This window comes from Triturus cristatus, chromosome 8 (assembly GCF_964204655.1).
Source record: "Triturus cristatus chromosome 8, aTriCri1.1, whole genome shotgun sequence".
Classification (NCBI taxonomy): Eukaryota; Metazoa; Chordata; class Amphibia; order Caudata; family Salamandridae; genus Triturus; species Triturus cristatus.
Genome location: NC_140591.1, coordinates 1,419,163,415 through 1,419,188,081, shown reverse-complemented (window position 1 = coordinate 1,419,188,081; position 24,667 = coordinate 1,419,163,415). Strand labels below are relative to the sequence as shown.

Genomic DNA, 24,667 nt, shown 5'->3' with positions numbered 1-24,667 from the left:
AAATTCTGTAGTGATCAAGTCCACTCAGTTGAGATGTTTCAAAGAGATTTATTTCAAGTTGATAAAAGATCACAGGTAGATTATAAGTAGATCAAATCAAGACCAAGTCTAAATCAGATAAAGACCCCACCAGGAGCAGCCAGCAGGCAGCTCAGCCCAGTCAACTGTCCCTTCTCTGACAGACTCCCCAACATTCCGATAGCATCATCGCATTAACATTCCACTTGTGATAGAATAACATTGGATTGACATTAACAGCAGGATATAACATAGAATCACTATTTTTTTTACTTCCAAGGGAGCATTGTATACTTGAGCTCGAGTTATAGATTTAACTCCCAAAACATGTTGTCTAATGTTAAAGGTGTTGTCAGCCCAAGAAACAACTTAAGAAGTAGGTGAACAGCTTTGAATGTCGCGGATTGAATGCACCCTAAGATGAACCATCCATAATTTGACGAGTATGTCACAAGAAGCAACTTGTCTTCGGCCAAGGAAAGGGACTCGTAATAGTTGTTGCTGATGTCACAAAAATGGGCATGGCTCTAAAGGAGCATTATCCCAAACTCTCTAATGCATACTGTTAAACACCCCCTTTCAAAGACATTGACTGTAGACCCACTAGACCTTATAAATAATTGACCAGTCTCAAATCTCATTAATCTCAGTAAACATCTGGGAATAGAAGTGACAAAGCAACCTCAAGAACACTTTAACATTGTATCTTCTATGGACATAAGTTGGGTTTTAGATCCAAAAGGGGGACTGCAAATAACATACAGGACTCGTTGCCATCCTTGATGACAATCAACAAGCCACACTGATACTGCTTGACCTTTCTGTGGCTTTTAACTCCGCAACCCATAACATTCATCGGCTTGAAGGAATTGGCGCCCATGACTTTCTTAGAGTTGAAGGAATGGGCAGGACTAAATGACACTGCCTTAAAGCCAGTTCACTCTTTCCCCACTGACTACATTCAACAGGTGCACATTGGGTCTTAGATTTCATCTAGTGTATGGTAATATGTTGTGTGTATACCTGAAGGCTTTGTCACCACTGCTGTTCAACCTCTTCGGGCTCCTGTTGGCCATTTGCAAGACCATTACTAGGTATGCTTTCAAATGTACTTACATGATACCCAGCGTATTTACTAGTTGAATAATATTTGGGGTACTCATCCTAACATTTCTAAACGCCCTTGAGTGAATGCAGGTGATAACCAGATCATTTTCTAGCTGTAGACTATCTTGGATACACTTCTACACCTACCGTTGGATGATGGAGCAAAGACCAAGCTGCTCCTCTCGGGGTCACCATGCCCACATCTTTGCCATCTGAGAGGCCTGAAAGTCCTGGTTCACTCCAGTTAATTCCCCAGAAAATATGAAACCAAGACTCATTTTTGATGCAGTTCTCTTTGCTTTAAAAGAGTGAGATTCCTTGCAGCACAAGACCATATACTCTGGAATTATCTGAACCTTTATTAAGAAAAGATTCCAACCACTTGCATTTTAGGAAACTCCTGTAAACTGAACCGGTGAGGTTATTTCGACAAAGTTACTGTCGTTCAATAAGCATTGATGGAAGCACTATTCAAGAAAAAATAAAAAGTGAATCATTGCATTTTCTGTGTGGTTGAACCATAAATGTTGTTTGGCGGTGTCCTCCAGTAGTAAGGACTGAGGTGAGGAAAGAGATGAGAAGGTAATGCTTGCTTTACTTTTTGATGACTTCCATTGCTCTGATTCCCTCTTCCTCACCCAATCCTTACATTTTGCCTTCGCCCCTTGGTGTCTGTCTCAGTTGTGAGTTTTAGTAGATATTGAGGAACGTGGAAAATCTGCTTCCCCGCATTAGGAGGGGCTGGAGCAAAGGAGGAATATTTTTAAATTTGTTTTAGCTGCAAATTGTGGATGTTTGCCTGGGGAGATGAGAAGCTGATTACCACCTCCAGTAGGAAAGACTTTGAGGATGAAGTAGATTTGGGGTAATGAAGTTTACTCTGTAAGAAATCCCAGCATTCTTCTATCAAATAGATGCATTCAAATGCACAATGCCCTTACCCTCTTAGATACACAGAAGCAAGCAATGTATCTTCAAATGCGCCTGGCACAGATTGTATTGCAGTTTGCATGGGAACTTACATTGACCCCAGACGTCCATCTCTAAGGTGTCCTACACGCTGTCTGCGATGGATAGGCTCTGCTTTTATCCCCACCTACTTAAAGACGCAGTTGACTCTGCCAACTTACTGTGCTGCAGCACAGTCAGAAAACGCTTTTTAATATATTTTCAAGATGGAAGTCACATTGTGCATAGATGCAACGTAGCAGCCATCTTGGAAGGATTGCAAATACTGGCCAGCCGCCGCTATTCGGTTTGCCATTGCTGATGCAGTTTTAAAAGTATCCAGCATTGGCAAAGACAATAACGATGGACAGAGGAGGAGGGAAAGAAACAGAACAAGGGCGAGATAGTCCAACACAATGGCAGAGTAGTGATTGGTGTCGGAGGGAGCTGGCAACTCATGATGAGGGAGGGTGTGAAGGGAAGGGATCAGGAAGCGAGGGAAAAAGCATGAGCACATGTTCAAGAAAAAGAGGGAGAAAGAGGAATGAGAAGGACATGCACTTCCATAGAGTGGTAAATCACAGATAGTAAGAAAAAATAGTTCCCTCACATTAGGAGTGGAAGGTTGCAGCTCCTCCAATCAAAAACCAGGGTAAAGCTGAAATGCTCCAAGGGCAGGAGAAGCACAAGAATAGGGAGGAAAGCTATACAGGATACCCTGGCTGTCTAGTATTAAAACCCTGTTGATTGATCTTGGGATGCGTGACCTATGGGCTAACCCAGATTCAGAGGTCTTCCCGTCGAAAAAGGTCCTTAAGGATGCATACTGGAGTTTTATTAAGAATAGGAGATGTGCTTCCCTTATAGGCACCACGATGACTGTCACCTTCCTAGTTTTTAAGGACGAGTCTGTTTATGAAAGTTACTGGGATACTATTCTGAAGTATTTTGATCGCAAACTGTATCAGCAGTTTAGAGTGGGCGCCCTACCACTGCGAGGACTCACCAAAAGTTGGAGTCCTCTTGGTAGTGATAAATGCCCCTTTTGTGTAGACAAGATCGAAACCATGGACCATTTCCTTTTCTGTTGCCCAATCTACCAACTCCCTTGACGCGTTTGGCTTCGACCTGTCTGCAGATTAATGAGCACTCGTTCTGCACAGGTTGCTAGTAGAATATTGAAAACAGATACTTCAAAACCTGTAGTAATAGGTGTTCCCAAATTTATTAGTTGGGCGTGGATCCTTAGGGCAAGGAAACTTAAGTCGTGATTTGTGTTTGTTAGTTGCTATTAATTAGCATCATATTATGGACCATTAGGTTAACTGGCGTGTCCCTAATTGTATTTTATTGTATTTTATCATGTTGCGATTATTTTAAATCTACTGTTTTATGTAATATTTTAAAGGTTTATGAGTCTTATCTTGTATTGTAATATGAATTGCATTGTTTATGAATTGTTTTAACATGTGTAGAATGTCTTTTATGATGTGAATCGAATAAAGTCCTATTGACTGACTGACTGGCTATTGAATCAGGAGCAGGGGTTTGAATCCACAAGCAAACCATCCAGTTGTGAGCGGCGGGCTCACCCAAATCCCACCCTGTGTCACATTGCATTGAGTGCTGTATGTGACAGATGACTGAAGCTGTCCATAGCAACAATGCAAAAAGAATTTGATGTGGAAACTGGTGGCAACTTTCAATAGAAACGTATAACTGTAAAGTTGAATTTTACTTCACACCTTTTTTACATTCCACATATTTTATTTAAACATGTTTGCAAAATGAGGTACATGTTGTGTTCACCTCAGGACCTTGATTCACGCTACGTAACTTCCTCCAATAAATCCACATAAGGTTTTAGCTCTCTGACTGTGTCAAGGTTCGAACACTTTGGTGAAATCCACAGGTAATACAGTATTGAAAGCTGTAAAGAGGACTTAATTATAAAAGCCCCATTTCAGATAAATGCCTGTTTAGTAGCATGCAAAAGTAAGACAACATCTTGGCGTCCTGTGTGCTCTTGGTCACGTCATAGCACTTTCCATCTCCGATTTGATTTTAACTTTTGCAAATATGCGTTTAATGCTTCTCTGTCACAAAGGAATATGTTTAAAAATATTAACATATATAAATAGCTCTACATAGACGTTTGTGACTTTTTCACCTTTTTGGTTTCATGTTAGATGAAATTCTTGGCCAACAAAGAACACAGCCAGAAAATTGCTGCTTTTAATCTTGGAGTCTCCGAAGCCATTAGAAACCAGAAATGTGAAAGATCGACAGAATTCCAGGTACAGTTGTTGTCATTTTCATTAGGAATTCATTTGTGACTGTATAAAACACGCGTGATTTGTTGTTCTAATTTGACTTTATCGTTTTCTCGATGCGAGTATCTAGAATGTAAGTTTAAAGACATTAAGCAGGGAAAGAAGTGATGTTCTTATTGCAGTTCCCTATTTTTAGTTTTTAAATAGAACAATTGATGTACAGAATGCTGCACAATGTCAAACATTCACCCCAGTACAGAGATCTGGGCCCAAATCTATCGTTTTATTGCTCCCCATGCCACTCTAGTTCAGGCCTAGCCATATGCAAATCAGTCTTGACTCTGGGCCTTATGGGTAAGGTCCAGCCCGAACTGCCAGGCCAGTTCCTCCCTGGACTGGAAACAAGCCTCCTGGGACCGGTTTCGGGGCATCACCCCTCATCAGCCAGGATCGCTTGACTTCAGCGGCATGGAGAGCGCGGGACCCATCTGTGTGTATTTTGGATTTAGTTTTAGTCACATTAGTAATACAGTTTCACAGAGTTTTCAAAACCAGTAGTTTCTACGTATCTGGCACAGACTTGTTTTGTGAAATATACCTGCCTTTAGTGGGCAACGGCATGCGGGGGAATTCCCCTTCGTTGTTCCTCTATGCTCTTCAAAATGCCTTTGCCACAAATCCGCCTTGAACCACAGTTGATCCAAACTTGAGAAAGACCCTTGGCAGTCATTGCAGATATGGTCATATCCATATGGAATCTAAATTACCTTCTTACCTGTTGAACAGCTCTGATATACAAAGTCAGACTGTGCAAAGAAGCTTTCACTGCAAAAGACCCCTTTGATCATCACAAGCCAGGACTATTCCCAAGCACTAAATTCACACCCCAAATTGCAAAAAATGCTTGGAGTTGTGTCATTTGATTAAGTGTGGTAGACACAGGTGGTAGCTTAGACCATAGCGTTCAACTTACCTCGACGCATGCTCTGCTCCTCCAGCGGAGGCCTGGCTGCTTACTTACCAACTACTTTGTGGTGATCTTCAAGTCTTCAGTGCATCCATCAGTGCCTTGGATCTGTTGAAAGCAAAGCAATATCCTGAGTAGGTGTTCTATTTGGCCCCAATCAACATTTTTTCTTTTTCTTAATTAAACTCATAAAACAGTAGTTTGTTTCAATAAAACAAAAGGAACAAACAACAGCCCTGAATGCTCAGGGTTTTGTTTCCCTTATGCATCAAGTGTTTGTGTTTTTTCCCTGTTGAGACCGCCGCGCTGTGCATGGTGAGCATGGGAAGGGAAGTCCAATGACAGTGGCTGCCACTGTAACCAGGTGGTTCTATGTCGGATGGTCTGCAGGGTCAAGGGTTTCTGCTGGTGGAGCCAGATTACGCTCCACTAGTGGAAACCTGGCATTTCCACCACCGCTAAATGATACAGGGGAGACACAAGGTTGGTGAACGTACCATCACCCATTTTTTCCAGATGCCCCTTAGCCTTCAACCACTAAATGCCCACCATATTCTGGCTACATATCTATTTAGATGGGGAAGTGTCTTCTCACAGAATCGTGGTTTACACTATGCACCAGGCTTATCTGCCTTCCATCTGTCAGAATGTTCGAAAGATGTTGTTTATAGGGATGGGAACAAAGGGACTGATTACGATGGCAGATGGACTTGAGTCCGCCCGCCATCGATGCGGGGACTGTGACATCCCGCCTGTAAGGCGGCAGTCCTGCACCCCCGATTACGATGCGACCACCACCGTGGCAGTTGCATCGTGCAAGTTTAACATTGCGGCGGGTGATCCTGGCTTTCAGCACCCTCTGCAATGCTAAACAAGCATATCGTGCGTTTCCCTTCACCATTTGGTGCCTGCCACCTGGTGCATGGAAATGTAGGTGGGTATCATAGGTACCCCCCCCTCAGTGCACAACCACCTCCCCCAACACAAGGGGGGCCCTCAACGCGCCCCGAATGCAATCCCCGCCTGCTAGGCATCACCACCATTTTCCAGATCCTTGATGGGTCCGCCAGGTAATCAGAACGATTACCTGTGGCGGACGGACTTTGCGTCCACCAGCACACCGCCCGCCATCGTGATATGGTGAGCGGAGAAGTGCTTAAACGGCCACAGGCAGGCTGCTGGTGGCGGTTTCACCGCCATCGTAATCAGCCCCAATGTCTGTTCTTGTAAACCTGCCTCCATTTTCCTGATTGCAAGCAACATTCATCCTGTTCTTCCCAATGTAGAGGCAGAACTGTGGTGTGGACCGCATATTAGAGGTTGGTTTTAAAAGCTTTTACTAAACAACACCGAAAACTAGTCGTCAACCCTTGAAGGAGCCCTCCCACTATTGCAGCGATACAACTGGAAATCCCTTGCTGCTTGAGCAGCGACAAAAGTAAATAATGTAAATGTTTTTACTAAATGTTGTATTGTGTGCTTTTATTAGGTAGTTTGATGCCATGTACCTCTCATGGCAAATCCTATAAGGCACCTTGACATCTGTGTGTCAGAGCCCTGCCCTAACTCTCAAATGCAAAGTCCACCCACTACAGCGCTCACCATTATTAGGATAGCACAACAGTCAGAGAGACATATTTACAGTAAGGAAAGAATGTTTCTTTTAGGCTTTGCCAGTGGAGCTTTAGGAGCACAGTGACAGTGGTCATTAACAAGGTAAGTTAGGGACGTTTGAATACAGTGGTATTTGTTAGTAGTTTTTATGGAACATGGTTGGCAGTGGTCATGGACAAGGTAAGTTAGGCATCTTTGATGGCCGTGGTGTTTGACAATGGGTTTTATGGAACATGATTGGCAAGGTTCATTGACACTTTACAATAGGAAGCATTATTGGCAGAGGTAAGCAAAATTAGGTCTAGGGTTGGAATTATGAACTGTGTTTTCTTAAACAACTTAGGGCCAGATTTAAAGTCTTGCAGACAGAGTACTCCTTCAGAAACCCACCATCTACAGTGGTCACGTAACCAGTCACTGACTTGCTCCCAGAAACTGTCTACTCAGTTATGAACGCTATATAATATTCACTCAGTCATCTCATTGGTTGATGTGCATCTGTCTCGGAAGTAGTGAATGATTCAGTCTCTGATTACAAATCTGTGGCTGACTGTGACAAATGAATTTGATGATATCTGCGTTTCCGTTGCTTCTAAATCCTTGGTTACGAAGAGAACTCTTGTCAGACTTCAGTAAAGTGTGTGGACATTTTTATTACATGTCTTCATAATGTCAAGATCCAGCAATACATTTTCACATAAACCAATGTTCGATCTAATTATTTTTCCTGAAACATTTGCTCACAATTGGTTTTGCAGCTCAGGGCCTTGGTATTTCATTATCTCCCCCCCCCCTCCCCCCCCCCCTTATTTTCTGCCTGCAAAAGACCCCTATCTGGCCAGGATTATCTGCTCATGGTCACTAAGGTAGAAACCTTTGAGAAAGAGAAGCTTTATACCTTGGGTATCTGCTGAAGGAATTTTTTTTTAAACAGTTTTTATTAAGAACAAACTGCAGCATTGAAATACATTGTACAGACATCTTTGGCAGAGTTACACAAGGTTTCAGCACATTGTGTATATTGTACTACATTACAATAATTAACAGTAACCATGAGGATTAGGGACAACTTTTTCTCATTGCTTTGATAGTATAAAATCTGTTTTGATGTTTCTGTCTCTCCTCTGTATTTATTTCTAAACCCTACCCTCAAGATGTCTGCTTGTATGCTGTTATTGTCAATAAATGTTGTGGTATTTGGTGTGTAGTTCTGGTTTTACGACTATTCAGATTCCAGAGCAGCAGTGTAGGTGCCATTGATGTGATTGTGTTTAAAAGGTCACCAACCCCTCAACCACACTATTATTGCTAAGGTGGGGGAGATTTGGGTAGACAAGGAATCCTAAGCAAACAAACCACCTCAGGACACATGGTGAGAACATAAAACTAGGGATTACTGGCTATCCCAGGACATATCAATACTTGGTTTTGCAACTTCAAGGGAATGTCGGGAGCAAAGGAGATCATGTGTTGACCTCTCATGCTCTGCTTCAATGGCCCAGGACCACACACGCACAGCGGGTACGCCAAAGGGAAGCCATATGCACCAACTAAGGCACAGAGTATATTATGCTGTCCATTTCACCTATTGTATCATGTAAAATAAACAGGAGCTGCTTAGCCTTGACCCACAGGTGTGTTCCACTTCTCTTGTAGTTAGGAATAAAATAAGGGACCTTTCTAGAGAAGCTTTACATCATGCACGCATTCCTTCTTCTTTGCCTGTGCCACAGTACTGATGTTTGTGAAATTTTAAAAGATTATGGATTTGACTTACTGTTTCTCACAGAAACCTGGCTACATAAGGCTTCTGACCTCCTCATTGCTGTGCCTTATGGCTATACAATCTTTCATGTTGCTCATAAAGTAAGACCTTGTTCAAGGTCACTTTTAAACCATTGCTTGTTTGAGATACCTTTTTTTTTTTTACTTTCTTTATCATTTTAGCATGTAAGTGCAGTACAAATATGAGGGCTCACTGTCATTAAATGCATTGAAATGAGGAACATAAAATGAGCTAATCGTATCAGCACCGCAATGTCAGGAGATAAAGAAAAAATCAGTGGTCCAAAAGCGTAAATACAAGCATTGCATCCGGATGCGCTTTTTTCAGTTTTTTGAGGCACCCACCCTCAGCTCACCACACAGCTCTCACGCCAAGAAAAACAGTCGTAGACATATGTACACAGTTCAGGAAACCCACCACGAAAATGATCATGAACGCCATTTTTAACTGGTGATTGTAATACCCAGGGTATCAATCCTACTCCAACTGGGACAATGCCATGCTCCAGATGAGAATCGGTGGTTTGGCGGATGGCCTCCATATAAGCCCTGAACGGCCCCCTTATGTCTTTAGGACGGGGAAGTGTAGAGGAGTATATTTCACTATTGGTATTGCAGAATGTTAAGCTGGGCAGCCAATCTTGTAATGTGGGTACTGTTTTTCATCCCCAGTGTAGTGTGATTTCCCTTTTGGCCAGCAGAAAACTAAGAGCGGCAAATCTCCCAAATTATTTTGGGGAAATTGACCACATATCCCAATAAGGCAATCTCAGGGGGGGGGATGAGGGTTAGGTCAGTTATGTCACCTAATGTCTTGTGCATTGACTCACAGGACTGCAGTAGTTTGGGACATGTCCACATGAGATGGGCAAACTCAGCGTGGGGGGCCTGACATTTACAAGTGTGTGGTCTGGAGAGATCAAGCCAGTGGGACCTGGCTGGAGTGATGTATGCCCGACGCAGAAATTTAAAATGGAGCAGTCTGTGGCGACTATTCAGAGAGACCTCCTTGGTGACTGTGCAGCATTTAAACCATTGGTCGTCCGTGATGACGTGACCCAAGTCCACCTACCAGTCCTTACGAATCTTGTCATCTTTCACTGGGATAACGTCTGAGCAAGCCCTGTACAGCCTAGACACGAGATGCTGCCCTCCCGGAGAGTCGATGACCAATGACAACAGGGTGAACGAGTCCGATTCAATGGGGAAAGCTGGGCAAGGATGCCCGTAGTGCCAAATGGATTCGCCCTAGGATGAAGCGATCCATAAAGGTGGCATCACGAAAGCGCTCCTCGTCCTCCACAGAAAAGACGTGTCCACCAGGGAACAGGTCCCCCACTGTAGCGATGGCAAATTTGGCCAAAGTGCGTTGCACCAGTCTTTCTCCCGTGATTGGGAGCCAGAGAGCATTAGGAAGGGGAAGAGTCGATGCGTAAAGTGTGGACATGCAGGTTATCCGCTTCAGTTTGTCCCATGACCAACTGGTGCTGGAGACCGTCTGTATATCGGTGGGGTCTCTAGGTATACCCCTGGGCAATACGACAGACAGTTTCTCAGGTTGTACAAAATCTGCCTTGGGACGGAGATAAGGGATTCTAGCATCTGGGTGGTACCAAGCATAAGCGTAGCTACATTGGGCCACTAAGTAGGACAGTTTAAGGTCGGGCATTCCAAACCCCCCTCTCTCGTATGGTAGGGTCCTTATTTGCCAGGGCACCCGAGGTTGTTTGCCTCCCCATACCAATCTGATGAGGAGTCAGCGCAATGTTAAAAATAAACTGTTAGGAAGGGGTACGGGGATTTTATTGAAGAGATATCAAAACTTGGAGAGCACCACCATTTTGATAATTGCTACTCTGCCGGCGATAGACAGTGACAATCGCAGCCAGTGCTCCACCTGTGTCTCCAGGGCGCTGATCGCGTGACCGTAATTTAGCCGGATGATGTGGGTCGTGTCCAGGTGTACACAAATGCCCAAATACTTAACGGAGTCAGTGCACCATTCAAGGGGGAATTCGCATTTCGATTGCGCTGTGCTCAGGGATAAGGGGAAGTTAACGGATTTACGCCAGTTGATGCCTAGGCCAGAGTGCTGCCCAAAGCGAATTATTTCCCTTATCAGGTGTTCCAAGTTGGTGTCTGGCTTTCTAACATAAAGGATGGTATCATCCGCATAAAGTGAGACTAACAGCGGCCCAGTGTTAAATTGGAGGCCCCTCTGTAAGTGTTTCTCCTGAAAATGCCGGATTAGGGGGTCCATTGCGAGAATGAACAATAATGGGGATAATGGGCAGCCCTGCTGAGTACCACGGGATAAAGAGAAGGGCCGGGAGAGCGTGCCGTTCAAGCAAAGTCTCTCTGTAGAACAGCAATACAACAATGCCGTAGTGGCAATAAATCCCTTCGGCATACCCATGCGTGCATAATGGAAATAAAGAATGGCCATGCTAGAGAATCGAACGCCTTCTCAGTGTCTAATAACATAGCGTCCGCTGGGGGTCTCCGGATTTATCCTGTGGAGGATCGAGAAGAGCATCGGGCGATTCAAAGAAGTGGAGTGATGTGGCAAAAAGCCAGATTATGCAGGGAGATGATGAATTCCATCAGAAGAGACAGGCGCATAGCGAGGATTTTGGATAGAATTTTATAATTTAAGTTAAGTAGGGATAGGGGTCGATACGATCCACACAGAGATGGGTCTCTGCCGGGTTTAGGCAGGAGGATAATGACTGCCTTGCGGAAGGTAGGGGGTAGAATTTACTTTGAGGGCTTCAGCATATACCACAATGAGCTGGGGTGCCAGGAGGCTTTGTATGTCTTATAAAAATTCCCGGTGAAGGCGTCAAGGCCGGGGGCAGAGGAACCGCGAAGCGCCATGATGGCGTTGGTAACATCATCCACCGAGATTGGCTCCGCCAAAAAGTCCAGCAAATTCCTCTCTAAGTATACCAATGCAATCTCAGACAGATATGCCTCCTGTGCAGTGGGGTCGCACCCCACTGTAGACGTTTATAAGGTGGTGTAATAATCGAGGAGTTTGTCGAGTATTTGTGTGGTGGTCGTGAGTGTGGGGCCAGCGGAGGATGTCAGCTCAGTGATATAGGCTTCGCTGTATGGGGGGCGAAGCATCTGCGCCTGCTTGAGATGCTTCATGAAGTTGTATGTATAGCCAGTTGCAGCTTGTTGCACCCTTGTCTGTTATGGAAGCTGTTACCCCGGCTGACTGAAAAGGGCCTTGGCAGTGCTCCTGTTGAAAAGTAAGAAGCATTTGGCTGATTTATCCATCCTTAGCAAATATTGTCCTTTCTCTGCCAGTGAAAATATTAGAGAAACTCATTAGTATCTACTTACCTCAGTACATCTAATCTCCTTCTATTCTGGACTCTTTTTAGTCAGGGCCCTGCCATCTCAACAGTACAGAGTCCACTTTGCTTGATGTAGCTGATGAGCTCAGGATGGTCCTGGATCATGGCAGATTTGCCGCCCTGCTCCTGCTCGATCTGCCCACAGCATTTATTATGGTTTCTCACCCAGTCTTCGTTCCCATCTGGTTGCCTGTGGTGCACATGAAAATGCCCTGGCCTGGTTCTCTTTCTCTCTAAAGCAGTATTTTCAATCTGTGTGCCTCCCCCTCATTCATCAGTTTTGCCCCCTGTTGTGTGGGGTTCCTCTGGGTTCTTTTTAGAGACTTATTTTTCCTAATATCTACATCACCCATCTTCTATACCACCTCCGTTCTTACATGCAGATGGTATCCATCTTTTGTTGCATTTCAGTGGGCATATATGCCCATCAGCTTAATTTTCACACTTGCTTGTCTGAAGCAGCTAATTGCATGAGTTCCACTGGCTGAAACTTAACTCGAATAAAATAGAGGTACTAGTAGTGCGCGTCCATCCTCTATGTGGCCTTCAACATTGTGGCCTTCTAACCTGGATCCTATTCCCACCCCATGTGATTCTGTTAGGAATTTGGCGGCTATTTTTGATGTTACCCTCTCTTTCACTGTTCAAATCCAAGAAGTTGCATCAAGATGTTTTTACAGTGTTGCACTGCTTACTTAAATGCTGCATACCCTTCCTTTCTGCTGCCACATATCTGTGGTCCAGACGCATATTCTATCTTACCTGGACTATAGTTTTCTCTTAATTTGTGTGTTCCATCCTGTCTTGTGAAATAGCAGCGGCGGCTCCTCGGCGAAGGCAGTGAAGCGTCGCACCACAGGCAAAATAAAATGATAATAAGACCATGTTATTATAATTTTATTTTTCAGAAGGCTCTGAAGGTGCGGGCAAGACTGCCCATGGAGCAGGGGGAGGAGTGGTGAGCGCTTTCAAGGTGTGCATGATGGTTTGACCGCCATCCTGGGCTGGCCAAACAGTCATGCGCACTTTGCATGTTCTCCACTGGCTGTATTGCACAGCCTTGGTGGAGAACATGCACAGGCTCCCACTGTCTGTCTGAGCGGCAAACCACAGCGCTCAGACCAACCACGATGCTGATGTCATGCTGGTGACAGCAGCATCGTGATTGGCCAGGGGAGTCTGCTCCTTGCGTCGACCGAAAAGGATGGAGGGGAAGCAGCGGCCCATAGGTAAGTAAAATGTTCTTTTTTTTTCTTCTCCATCCTCCTTCGCCCCCTCTCCCTCACCAGTACTGCCCCATAGGAGCCGCTACTGTGAAATAGCGCCAGATTGGTCAGAACACAGCCATCCAGTTACTTTTAAATAGAACTTGCTAGAATACTCCAACCAAAGTTAAATTTTTAGGTGTGACTTCCAAGTTTGCAAATGAGTGATTTGTGTGTAGGCTTACATCTGATTATAGGAGGTGTCCACCTTTTCATTAACTGGTCACAACTTTCTTGATTCTAGGATCGTTAGCTCGAACACAGTCCTCTGCATTGCGATGTGTAGTGTCTTGTGAGTTAGAGATGACCGGACCCTTTTGGTACATGATGGACTGCGTAGAACAGTGACATAAGTGTGTGGGTCTGGGTGATAGAATTTGTGATGTAGAATGTTCAATTAACGGTTACACGCTGATGAATAAGTACGTGTAGTACCATGCTCAGTGTGTGGTGTGATCATTTGCATGTACCTGGCTTTGGGAGGACGTAAACCTCGTGACCTGAAGAACCAAGAGTGCCAGCCCTCCCCCGAGGAGTTTGCTCTGGTCCAGCAAACTGCTCGTGAATGCCACGTGTGCCTTAGTGGAAGTGAAAATCAATGGTTGGTGTATGTGGAGTCGAAGCGCCACTCCAGCCAGTGCAAGGCCTGTGTAGAAAATGAAGGCCTTACAAAAAGTTTGTTGGTCGTCGGCTAGAAATTTGCTAGTAAAGTCGAGACAAGAGGTACTGCGCTACAACATGACACAGAGCCATTAGTGATCCAGAACATTAACGCTAAAGGCAGCAACTACCTGGTACAGAGAATGGCTAAAGGCAGTGATAGTTGAGTGCAAGGAAGCGCTAAAAGCGGAAACATTTCAAACGCAAATAAATGCTAAAGGCAGTAGAAACCAGGTACAATGCAAAGAGGTGCAAATGGTTAAGAACCCATTCAAGAAACAATGCCGCCACTCACCGCCAAAGAAGACAGTGCCTCACAGCCATAGAGCATGCACGACCACCCAAATGTCAGCACGCGACTAGTGCTTGACGAAGGTGCTGTTCCAAGCGGGCAGCAGATGCTGCCAGTGCGAGCTCTGCTCCAGACAGCACAAAGTTCCACAGGTTATGATGCTGCTGCATTCCTAAAACCACTGCCTCCCTTCAATACTGCTAGAAGGCAGACTATTAGCGACAGATGGACTGCCTGGATAGAATCCTACGATGATTTCATTGATGCCCTGAAAGAAGTAAATGACAAAAAAGAAAATCAAATATCGAAAGAATTTGGCGGTTGAAGGAGTAAAAAGTGATAAAGAAAATACCACACGGTGGTGACATGATGTACTGTTAAATTAAAGAGATACTAAATGTCAAGTTCAATCCTGTGCCAAATGTTGACTATGAAAGGTACATTTTCAACCAAGAAAGGCAGTAAGCTGGTCAAACAGTGGATATGTTTGTAGAAAGACTTGATTCAATCATCAAGCATTGCAAGTTCAACAAGTTCAATGATGAAGAGGCCATGCGTTTCAGAGTAATAAATGGTTGTCTCTCCGATTCCTTCAGAGGACAAATGCTGGAAGAGACACTCTGCTTGGAGTAAGTACTCATGGCTGCCAGACCGGAATAAAGAGCTAAGTGTGAAAAGTGAAGTCGAAACACAAGGTAGAAGGACATAATGTAATGTCTCCAAAGAAAAAGAAGTGTTTCCGATGTGGATTTTCCTTTCCACATGAAGGAATCTGTTCCGCCATTGGATGGATATGCAAAGGCTGTGGTAAAGAGAACTATTTTGTAATGATTTGCAAAGCGAGGGAAAGATCAAGTGCATCATGTTGAGAAAACAAAATGGAGGAACAATCAACTGCGTCAAGTCAAGAAAACAAAATGGATGCCAGAAAGTTCCAGAGATGTTCCAACCACGTCTACTAGGCCAAGCAGCAACATCAGTTGAAGCAAGTAGAAACAGAATGACACGATTGTTGGCAAATTCCCCATCTAAACATTTGTCATCGTCATAGTCAAGCAACAAGATGGGTGTGCGATGTCAACATTGACCTCTGGACGACATGCGCATGTAGGATTAGTTTCTTGCAGGGAAGAATGCCGGTCAAAGCTAGATCAACAGGTGAAAGTGCGAAACTCATTTGGATTCTGTCCCAAAATCACACTGAAAGTGAACAGGTGCTCCATACCTTTTATTTAAGAAATTACTGATTAGGGAATGACCCAGGATCTAATTAAATTACAAGCTGTGTCATCCACTTCTCCCCCACAAGATGTAACTATTCTGCGATCCTTCCTTGGTATGGCCAGTTACTGTTCAAGGTATATACGTGACTGTGCCACTATAAGTGCCCCATTGAGAGACTTAATATAACAAAATGTTCCATTTCCTTGGTCACGTGAATGTGAACAAAGCTTGAAGAAAATTAAGCATGCAATTGAGAATGCAACTGAAATGGCATACTTTAACCCGAAATTGCACACAGAGGTTGCTGTTGATTAAAGCCCAGTGGGGTTGGGTGCCATTATTGCCCAGCACACTGGACATCTCAATGCCCACATTGTGGCTTATGCTAGCAGAAGTTTGCCATTGACGGTTTGAGATATGGGGTTTTCGATTATAGGAGTATGATTATGCGATTGTGCATCATCCAGGAAAAGATCAAAACCCTGCTGACTCCTTCTCACGTGTACCAATAGGGTATCATGGCACTACTTCTAAATCAGCTGATGCTTACATTAACTTCATTGTGAAATCCAGTACCCCTGCTGCCATATCACTGGAACAAATCATTGCTGCTACGAGCACTCACAGATTTGCTGATACTCAAAGACGTTATTGTACATCAGTCGTGGCGAAAACATACTCTACCTCTTCATGATGACCTTGCATACCAGAAATTAAAAAATGTGCAAGAATAACATTCAGTTACCCCGAAAGGCATCATCTTATGAGGGTTGAGAATTTTCATACCAAAGAGTCTGAGACAACAAGTTACTGCAGCTGCTTGTCATTCAAAACATTTTGCATCCATTAAACATGTCTGATCTTCCAAAGCATGCATGGGGGAAGATTTCCATTGATTTCTTTGGACCCCTTGACAATGGACATCCTTTACTAGTAATTGTTGATGAATATTCTCGTTTTCCCCTTATGGAAGATCTGTCGTCAACTACTTGTGACAAAGTCATTGACAGATTAGAAAGTATTTTTGCAACATGGGGTATTCCTTCGATTTTTAAATCAGACAATGGTCCGGCTTGCAATAGTCAAGAATTTAAAGATTTTCCCACTCATCTAAACAAGTTACTGAACTGACCCATGATGGACATCGTGGAGTTGTTGCTACTAAAGAGCTCTACGGAATGGAGTGGGGTTCCCCCGTCTTGATGAAAGAGTTGAAAAAGAGTCACGGTCATGTCATTTCTGCAGCTGCTTGTCATCCAAAACATTCTGCATCCATGAAACATGTCTGATCTTCCATAGCATGCATGCATGGGGGAAGATTTCTATAGATTTCTTTGGACTCCTTGACAATGGACATCCTTTACTAGTAATTGTTGATGAATATTCTTGTTTTCCCCTTGTGGAAGATCTGTCGTCAACTACTCATCACAGAGTTATTGACATATTAGAAAGTATTTTTGCAACAAGGGGTATTCCTTTGATTTTGAAATCTGACAATGGCCCGGCTTTCAATAGTCAAGAATTTAAAGAATTTCTCCCTCATCTAAATGTCAAGCCTCACAAAATCAAACCTCCTGGCCACAGGCAAATGGTGTTGTTAAGAAATTTATAAGCACACTTAAGAAGACTGTTAGAAATGGGGTCTCTAGTTGGCAGTGGGTTTAACCCTGTCCAAGTACGGACCCTCACTCTAGTCAGGGTAAGGGAGACACACAGCTAAGATAACCCCTGCTCATCCCCTTAGTAGCTTGGCACGAGCAGTCAGGCTTATCTCAGAGGCAAGGTGTAAAGCATTTGAACATACACACACAGTGACACAGTGAAAACAATACAAAAGGACACCACACCAGTTTAGAAAAATAGCCAATATTTATCTGAATAAAACAAAAAAAACAATTAAAACCCAACATACACAAATCAAGATATCACTTTTAAAAAGATTAGTGTAAAAATATACAGCTCCTAGAAAACAATAGCTCCAACCGAGGCTACCTTGACATTGTGACAGGTACTAATACACCGGTTCAGCACCGCGGTCCGGTTACGGAGTCCTATGAACCCCCAATAACAGAACCTTGAAAAAAGTGAAAACAAAGGACCTTGCACGGCGTTGGGGAGGTGATGCGTCGCTGGTTGTGGTGCGTTGTCGGTTCCTTGCTGCTCCACAGGGTAGGTGATACGGCATTGGCGGCAATGAGTCGATCCCTTGCGACGGTGCGGTGTCAATGAATTTGGGAGGTCACTCGCGTTGGTTATCGACTCTGCGGTCAGGCGGTTGGGGCGCTGCGGTCAACATGCATCAGGGCTGCAGTGTAAGTCGGGTGGTCTGTTGTGATCTTCACGAGCGGGTCTCTCGGCTCTGGTGCAGGTAGCAGTGTGGCATCGGTGCAAAGCAATGTCATCGGCGGGTCAGTGCAGCAGTGCAAGCCGGGGCGGTGCCCTTGGCTCTGGTGCAGGCCTTGATGAGCTGTTGTGGTCTGCAATACCCAGGGCTGTGGTGTAAGTCGGGGCGGTGTGTCGTGCTCTCACGAGCCGTGCCCTCGGCTCTGGTACAGGCAGTGGCATCAATGAAGGCGTCGATGTTGCTTTTCTTGTGTTGCAGCTCCAACCATGTGATTCTAATGGCCCAGGAACTGGATTTGGCACAACTTGGCAATCAGGACTCCCAGCAGAGAGGTCCAGATGCTGTTAGCAAGATGCAGGTGAAGTCTTTGATGGCCCTGAAACTTCTTAACAGGAGGTAAGCATTCACAAGCCCTTGGAAGAAGGATGTAGAAAGCAAAGTCCAGTCCTTGCACACCCAGGACAGAAGCAGTATCAACAGGCCAGCACAGCAAAGCACCCAGCAAAATGGCAGTATCTCCTGAAAGCAATCCAGCTCATCTTCCTGACATAATGTCTTCAGTCTAGAAGTGTTCTGATTTGGGGGTATCAGAGGTCCAATACTTATACCTCTTTCTGGCTCTGATGTAGGCAGACTTCAAAGGAAAGTCTTTGTAGTGCACAAGAACCTGCCTTTCCCTGACTTGGCTCCAGACACTCTACGGGTGGAGACATCTTTGTGTGAGGACAGGCACAGCCCTATTCAGGTGTCAGTGACAACTCCTCCTACCACTCTAGCTCAAGAAGGCTCATCAGCCTAGTGATGGTCCATCAGGATATGCAATGCACACATCAGCTCCCTTTTTGTGACTGCTTAGAGGGAATGCACAAGATCCCAACTGTCAGTCAGCCCAGACGTGGATTCTAAGCAAGAAAATGCCCCTGTCTGAAAGTGACATTTTCAAACACACCATTTAAAAACCAACTTCACCAAAATATGTATTTTTAAATTATGAGTTCAGAGATCCCAGGCTCCAATTATATAACTGCTCCCAATAGGATATTACACTTAAAAGATATTTCAAGGCAATCCACTTGTTGCCCTGTGGGAGAGATAGTCCTTGCAATAGTGAAAAATAAAATTATCAGTATTTCACGATCAGGACATGTAAAACACAACAGTACATGTCATACCTTTTTAAATGCACTGCATCCTGCCCATGAGGCTGCCTTGGGCCTTCCATAAGAGTGACTTACATGTAAGGGAAGGTTTGGGCCTGGCAGGTGGGTGCACTTGGAAGGTCGAAATGGCAGTTTAAAACTACACACACACACACAGACACTGCAGTGGCTGGTCTGAGAAAGGTTTGCAGGGCTACTCATGTGGGCAGCACAATCACTGCTGCAGGCCCACCCCAAAACCGGTCCCAGGATGCTTGTTTCCGGTCCAGGGAAGACCTGGCCTGGCAGTTCGAGCTTGACTGTTTCAATGGGGAGCAGGATCAAGACTGATTTGCATATTTTATTTTTATTTAATGCATTTTTATATAGCGCGGGCATTACTCGAAGGTGTCAGAGCGCTGTACAAAACCAGTTACGTTACATGAGAAAAGTGTTACACAGAAGAACGTTGCAAAAATAAACAGGAGACTAGAAAAGGTAGGGTACAAAAATACAATATCCAACACAGCAAGCAAGGGTGAGGAATATACAAGAATAAATTACAAATTTACAATAATGAACAAACTTCCTAGAGGGGCCTGAGAATGAAAGTATTAGTTCTGAAAGTGTCTTTGGTATAGGAGAGATTTGTGGTCAGCTTTGAAGAAGGTAGAGGAGGTGGCACGGAGCAATGGAGGAAGCGAGTGCCAGATTCTCACCGCATTACCTGAGAAGGATTGCGCCATCGATCTTTCCCTTTTGAAGGAGGGGGGCTCAAGCAGAAACGTTTCCGCATTACGAGAAGGTCTAGAGCCTCCAGACATTTTCAGTTTATTCGCCAGGTAACGAGGGGAGGAAGTGTGCAAGGCTTTGTGGGTGATGCAGGCAGTTTTGTAAATAGATCTTGCCTCGATGGGAAGCCATCGAACAGAAGATAGGATAGGAGTGATGTGGTCGCTTTGTTTGGACCCTGAAATAAAGTGAGCTGCTGAGTGGAGTATGGGTTTGAGAGGGGAGAGGTGGGATTTGGGTAGGCCCGTCAGAAGAGAATTGCAATAATCCAGTCTAGAGAGAACCAGCGATTGTACCAGGTTTTTAGGTCTTTCTCCTGGAAGAACTGACGAATCCCTCACAGAAGACGCAGCTGGTAAAGTGCATTCTTAGCAATAGAGTTGATGTGGGAGATTAGGTTGAGTCTTTTGTGAAGTATGACACCTAGGGATTTAGGGCTGTCGACAATGATGGGTTTATTGTTGAGTAAATTCAGCTGATCCATCCAAGATTGAACAGGAGGAGGGGAGAGAGAGGTAGATAGGGGAGGAATTCAGTTTTGGAGGGATTTAGAATGAGTTGATGAGCTAACATCCTGTTGTGAATAGAGTTGAGAGTAGATTTGAGTAGTGAGATCGTGTGCGGAAGACACCTTGAGGTAGATTTGAGTGTCATCCGCATAGAGATAGTAATGGATCCCAGATTTACTTAGGAGGTTCCCTAATGGTTCCAGGTAGTGATTAAACAAAGTGGGTGGCAGGATAGAGCCTTGAGGGACGCCTTGACCTACCGCCAATGGAGACGAAAGACTTTTCGCTATCTTGATCATTTGGGATCTGTCCGAGAGGAATGAGGCAAACCAGTTAAGCACTGTGCCTTCCAAGCCCATTCTCTGTTGAAGAGTGTTATGGAGGGTGTTATGATTAACAGTGTCAAAGGCTGCAGAGAGGTCTGGAAGAATCAAAAGACACGATTCCCCAGAGTCGAGTATATGCAGAGCATCGTCAATCACTTGCAGCAGGACTGTTTCAGTGCTGCAATTTAGAATGAAGCCAGACTGGAAAACGTCAAGGAGATTATTGTCCATAATATGTAGGGAAAGTTGTTTCGCAACACATTTTTCTGTGATTTTTGAAAGAAATGGGAGGTTAGTGATGGGGTGGAAGTTGTTGAGGTCATTCGCATCAGCAGAGGGTTTTTATTAGAAGAGGCGTAACATGACCTGTTTTGAGGGCAACAGGGAGGGAGCCTTGACTGAGAAAGAGAATAACTAGCCTGGTCCAGTAAGAGAGAGTATGGGTGTAGATATCAATGGCGATGTCACTAGGGATCAGGTCAGAAGAATGGTTGCAGGTTTTGGTTTCGAGGATGCATTTGAGGAGGTCATCTTCCGAGATGACGGCAAAGTTCTGCCAAGTGACTAAGGATTTTCGCTCCTCAATGGGGGTGGGGTGGGTGACCTGATCCACCAGTGATTTGACCTTTTCATCAAAGAATATAGCGAATTCTGCTGCTTTCTTTGTAGAATACTCAGGCTTGATGGTTAGGGGAGAAATCTGGTTGGAAATATGGCTGGGTTTAAATCAGAATGGCATAGGGAGCAAAAAAACAATGGATTGAGGCCCAGATCTCTGTCATGGGCTGAATGTTTGACATTGTTCAACATTCTGTCCATCAATTGTTCGTTTTTGCAGACCCACTAGTAGCATTTGATTTACAGGCCCTGGGCACACCTGGTGCACTTTGGTAGGGACTTCTTAGTAAATCAAATATGCCAATCATGCACAAACCAATCACAATTACAATTTACACAGGGAGCACTTGCGCTTCAGCACAAGCCAGCAGTGGTAAAGTGCCCAGAGTCCTAAAACCAGTAAAAATGATATGCAGCACACAGTAAAAAACACAGGAGATCAGAAGTAAAAAGATTGGGGAAATCACGCCAAGGGTGCCAGGTCTAACAAAGACCGTTCGGTGTACTCTGCTGGAAAAGCTTGAACCCAAATAAGTTCTTCAGTATATGTCTACAGTTCTACTCCTCATTCTACTACAGTTGAAAGCCCTGTCACCTTAATGTTTGGGAGAGGCAGAGGAAACAAATTGCCACAATGGACCATTGAAAGATCTATTGACATAGATAATCTTTGCACCTCTGATTAATCTCACAAACTCAAAAGGAAAAAATGTAGAGAGATGATACTGTGCTCGGAGCACTATGTTCAGACGAGGAGGCCAAGTTATTGTCAAGGAGAAACAAACGCAAGTCTAGTGCTCCTTTTAATGCTGACTCACTGAGGTTTGTGACTAGTAAAGGACACATGGTGACTGCGCACCGTCCTGGAAAGTCAATTATGCAAGATTCTTCCCATTTGAAGCACCTGCCTAGGCATTCGCCAACTGCAGATGTCAGAAGTGAGACTTATCCACCTGAGAATCTGAAGAGCCCAACGACTATACCATTGTCTCTGTCACCAGTGCCAGTCATGGACACTTCTCCGGTATCTCGGCAGCCTCAATGACAGATCTGGGTGTTTGATTCGAGCACTAAAAAAACTTATTGATGAGTTGTGATGTATATATGTATTGTTTGTACTTTTATTTAAGAAAGGGGGAGATTTGGTGTCTTGTGAGTTACAGATGACGGAACCCTTTTGGTACCTGACAAATTCCGTTGAGCAGTGATGCGTGGGTGTGGGTGATAGAATTCATGATGTAGAATGTTCATTTAATAAATAATAAACTTACCTTCCTTCCCGGGTCCCGCGTCGTCTCAGCTCCTGCCGGGTACAGTGGAACAGGAAACAGGCAGCCTCCCTCTCCCTTCCCTAAGCCAATTACAATGCTGCAATGGTAGCGTTGTGATTAGTGGGGACGGCGCCCAGCTGGGCGCCTATGGGGAGGCCATTTTCTCCATGTATGCTGCATGCAGCCTACATGGAGAAAAGGGAAAGTGTGCATGACTGGTTTGGTCGGCCCCGGAGGGCCGACAAAATAGCGCCCACAGCATTGGGCTAACCACTCCTCCCCTGCCCTCCAGCAGACCCCCAATACAAACCCTTCTGCTTTCTCGCAGTGCGAGAAGCAGAAACATAAAATGGTATTTTTACCACTTTATGTTTCTGCTTCTCGCACTGCGAGAAAGCAGTGGGGCGACACTCATCCACCCTAATGGAGGAGCCGCCCCTGCAATATACATTAGAAATTTACTGGACAGTCACTGGGGGAGATTTACTATTCAAATTCAGAGATGTCACCTCAGGGAAAGTGGTGGACAGTGACAGAGGGGACAGATTTACTATTCTAACTCATCCAAGTGTTACCTTGGGGAAGGTGCCGGAGAGTGACTAAAAGGGGGGGGGGGCAACGGTGCTGGACAGTGACTGGGGAGACAGATTTACTATTTTAACTCTACCAAGTGTCGCCTTAGGGAAGGTACTGGAAGGATGGGGGGTAGAGATTTACTATTCTAACTCAGACAAGCATCACCACAGTGAAGGTGCTGGACAGTGACTGAGGGTCAGGTTTACTATTTTAACTTCATCAAGCGTTACCTCAAGAAAGGTTCTGGACAGTGACTGGAGGCAAGATTTCCCATTCTAATGCCGCCAAGTGGCACCTCAGGGAAGATACTGGACTGTGACATAGGGGGCAACATTTACCATTCTAACTCTGCTAAGTGTCACCTCAGGGAAGGTGCAGGGCAGTGACTGAGGGTCGGATTTACTATTCTAGCTCCGTCACGTGTTACCTCTGGGAAAATGCTGGACAGTGATTGGGGGCAAGGTTTACTATTCCAACTCTGCCAAGTGTCCCATTAGGGAATGTGCTGGACAGTGACAGAGGGGGAAGATTTACTTTTTTAACTCAGCCAAGTGTCACCTGAGCATTAATACACTTCCCCATCCATTCCCTCTATATCCCTTACATCCTGCTCCTTAAACTTTATTTTGATCATTTTAAAATTAATTAGCATAAATTATTTAAAAAATATTGAAATTATTTTTAAATGGTTTACATATTTAAAACTCCGGTATCACTGTTGAGAACTTAGTATTAACATACTTCCACACCCATTACCTCTATATCCCTTACATCCCTCTCCTAAAACTGCCCAAAAATTATATATATTTTTTTGTCTTTTTAAACACTTTAATATATTTAGAAAAATACATTTAAAATACATTACCTAAAAAAAAAATGAAAAAAACAAACACTTAGATATACTTACCAATGTGCTTGGTAAAGGCATACGTGGTACAGGAATATGTGGTAAAGTCTGATGCGTGGTAAAGACTGCATATCAAAAACATTTGGTGGTAAAGACTGTATGGCAAAGGATTTCCTCCACAGTGAGGGATTTACAAATCCAGTGCAATTTGCTCTCCGCCATAATATTAAAATGGGTGAATCTGCTTTCTGCTTACTTGCAATGAGACAGCAGATCTATGTCAGACCCTTCACTTTTGCAGAGTGCCGGCATTAAATAGACAAGGGTCATTGCACATTATGAGTTGGTCATCGGTGACTGCATAAAGAGGTCATTACCACTGCATGCTTCTGACCCTACGAAGCACAAAGCCTGTCCATCAGAGTGTAAGCTGTCATACATTAACAAAGTACACTTTGCACATGGTTGCCTTCTACCCATGACTTTATGATAACCATTCCATGCTTTTGAATCCCAGTAGCAGTTGCACAGCATTTGTGCATTATCCTGCAAGTTGCAAAGGCGGAGGAATGCCAATGTGCTTCCCATCTCTCCTTGGAACTCTCAGTGGTCCACAGAGTCTGCATTCTGAATCGCAGTGCATCTGTGTGCATCGCTACTTGGTCCTTGCTTTGCAAATGCACAATTCCATTACGCATAAGGCCCGTCGTTTCTGACTGAGAGCTCC

At 44.4% G+C, this 24,667-nt stretch overlaps 1 protein-coding gene across 1 annotated transcript in view; it reads left to right on the top strand.

The window, feature by feature from the left end:
• The window catches only part of CCDC81 (coiled-coil domain containing 81), a 316,574-nt gene that overhangs the window by 221,948 nt on the left and 69,959 nt on the right, over positions 1 to 24,667 (top strand). Inside the window, exon 10 of the mRNA XM_085623150.1 lies at positions 4,263 to 4,370. Coding sequence (XP_085479276.1) covers positions 4,263 to 4,370 — 108 coding nt within the window. The remainder of the gene's footprint in view (positions 1 to 4,262; positions 4,371 to 24,667) is intronic.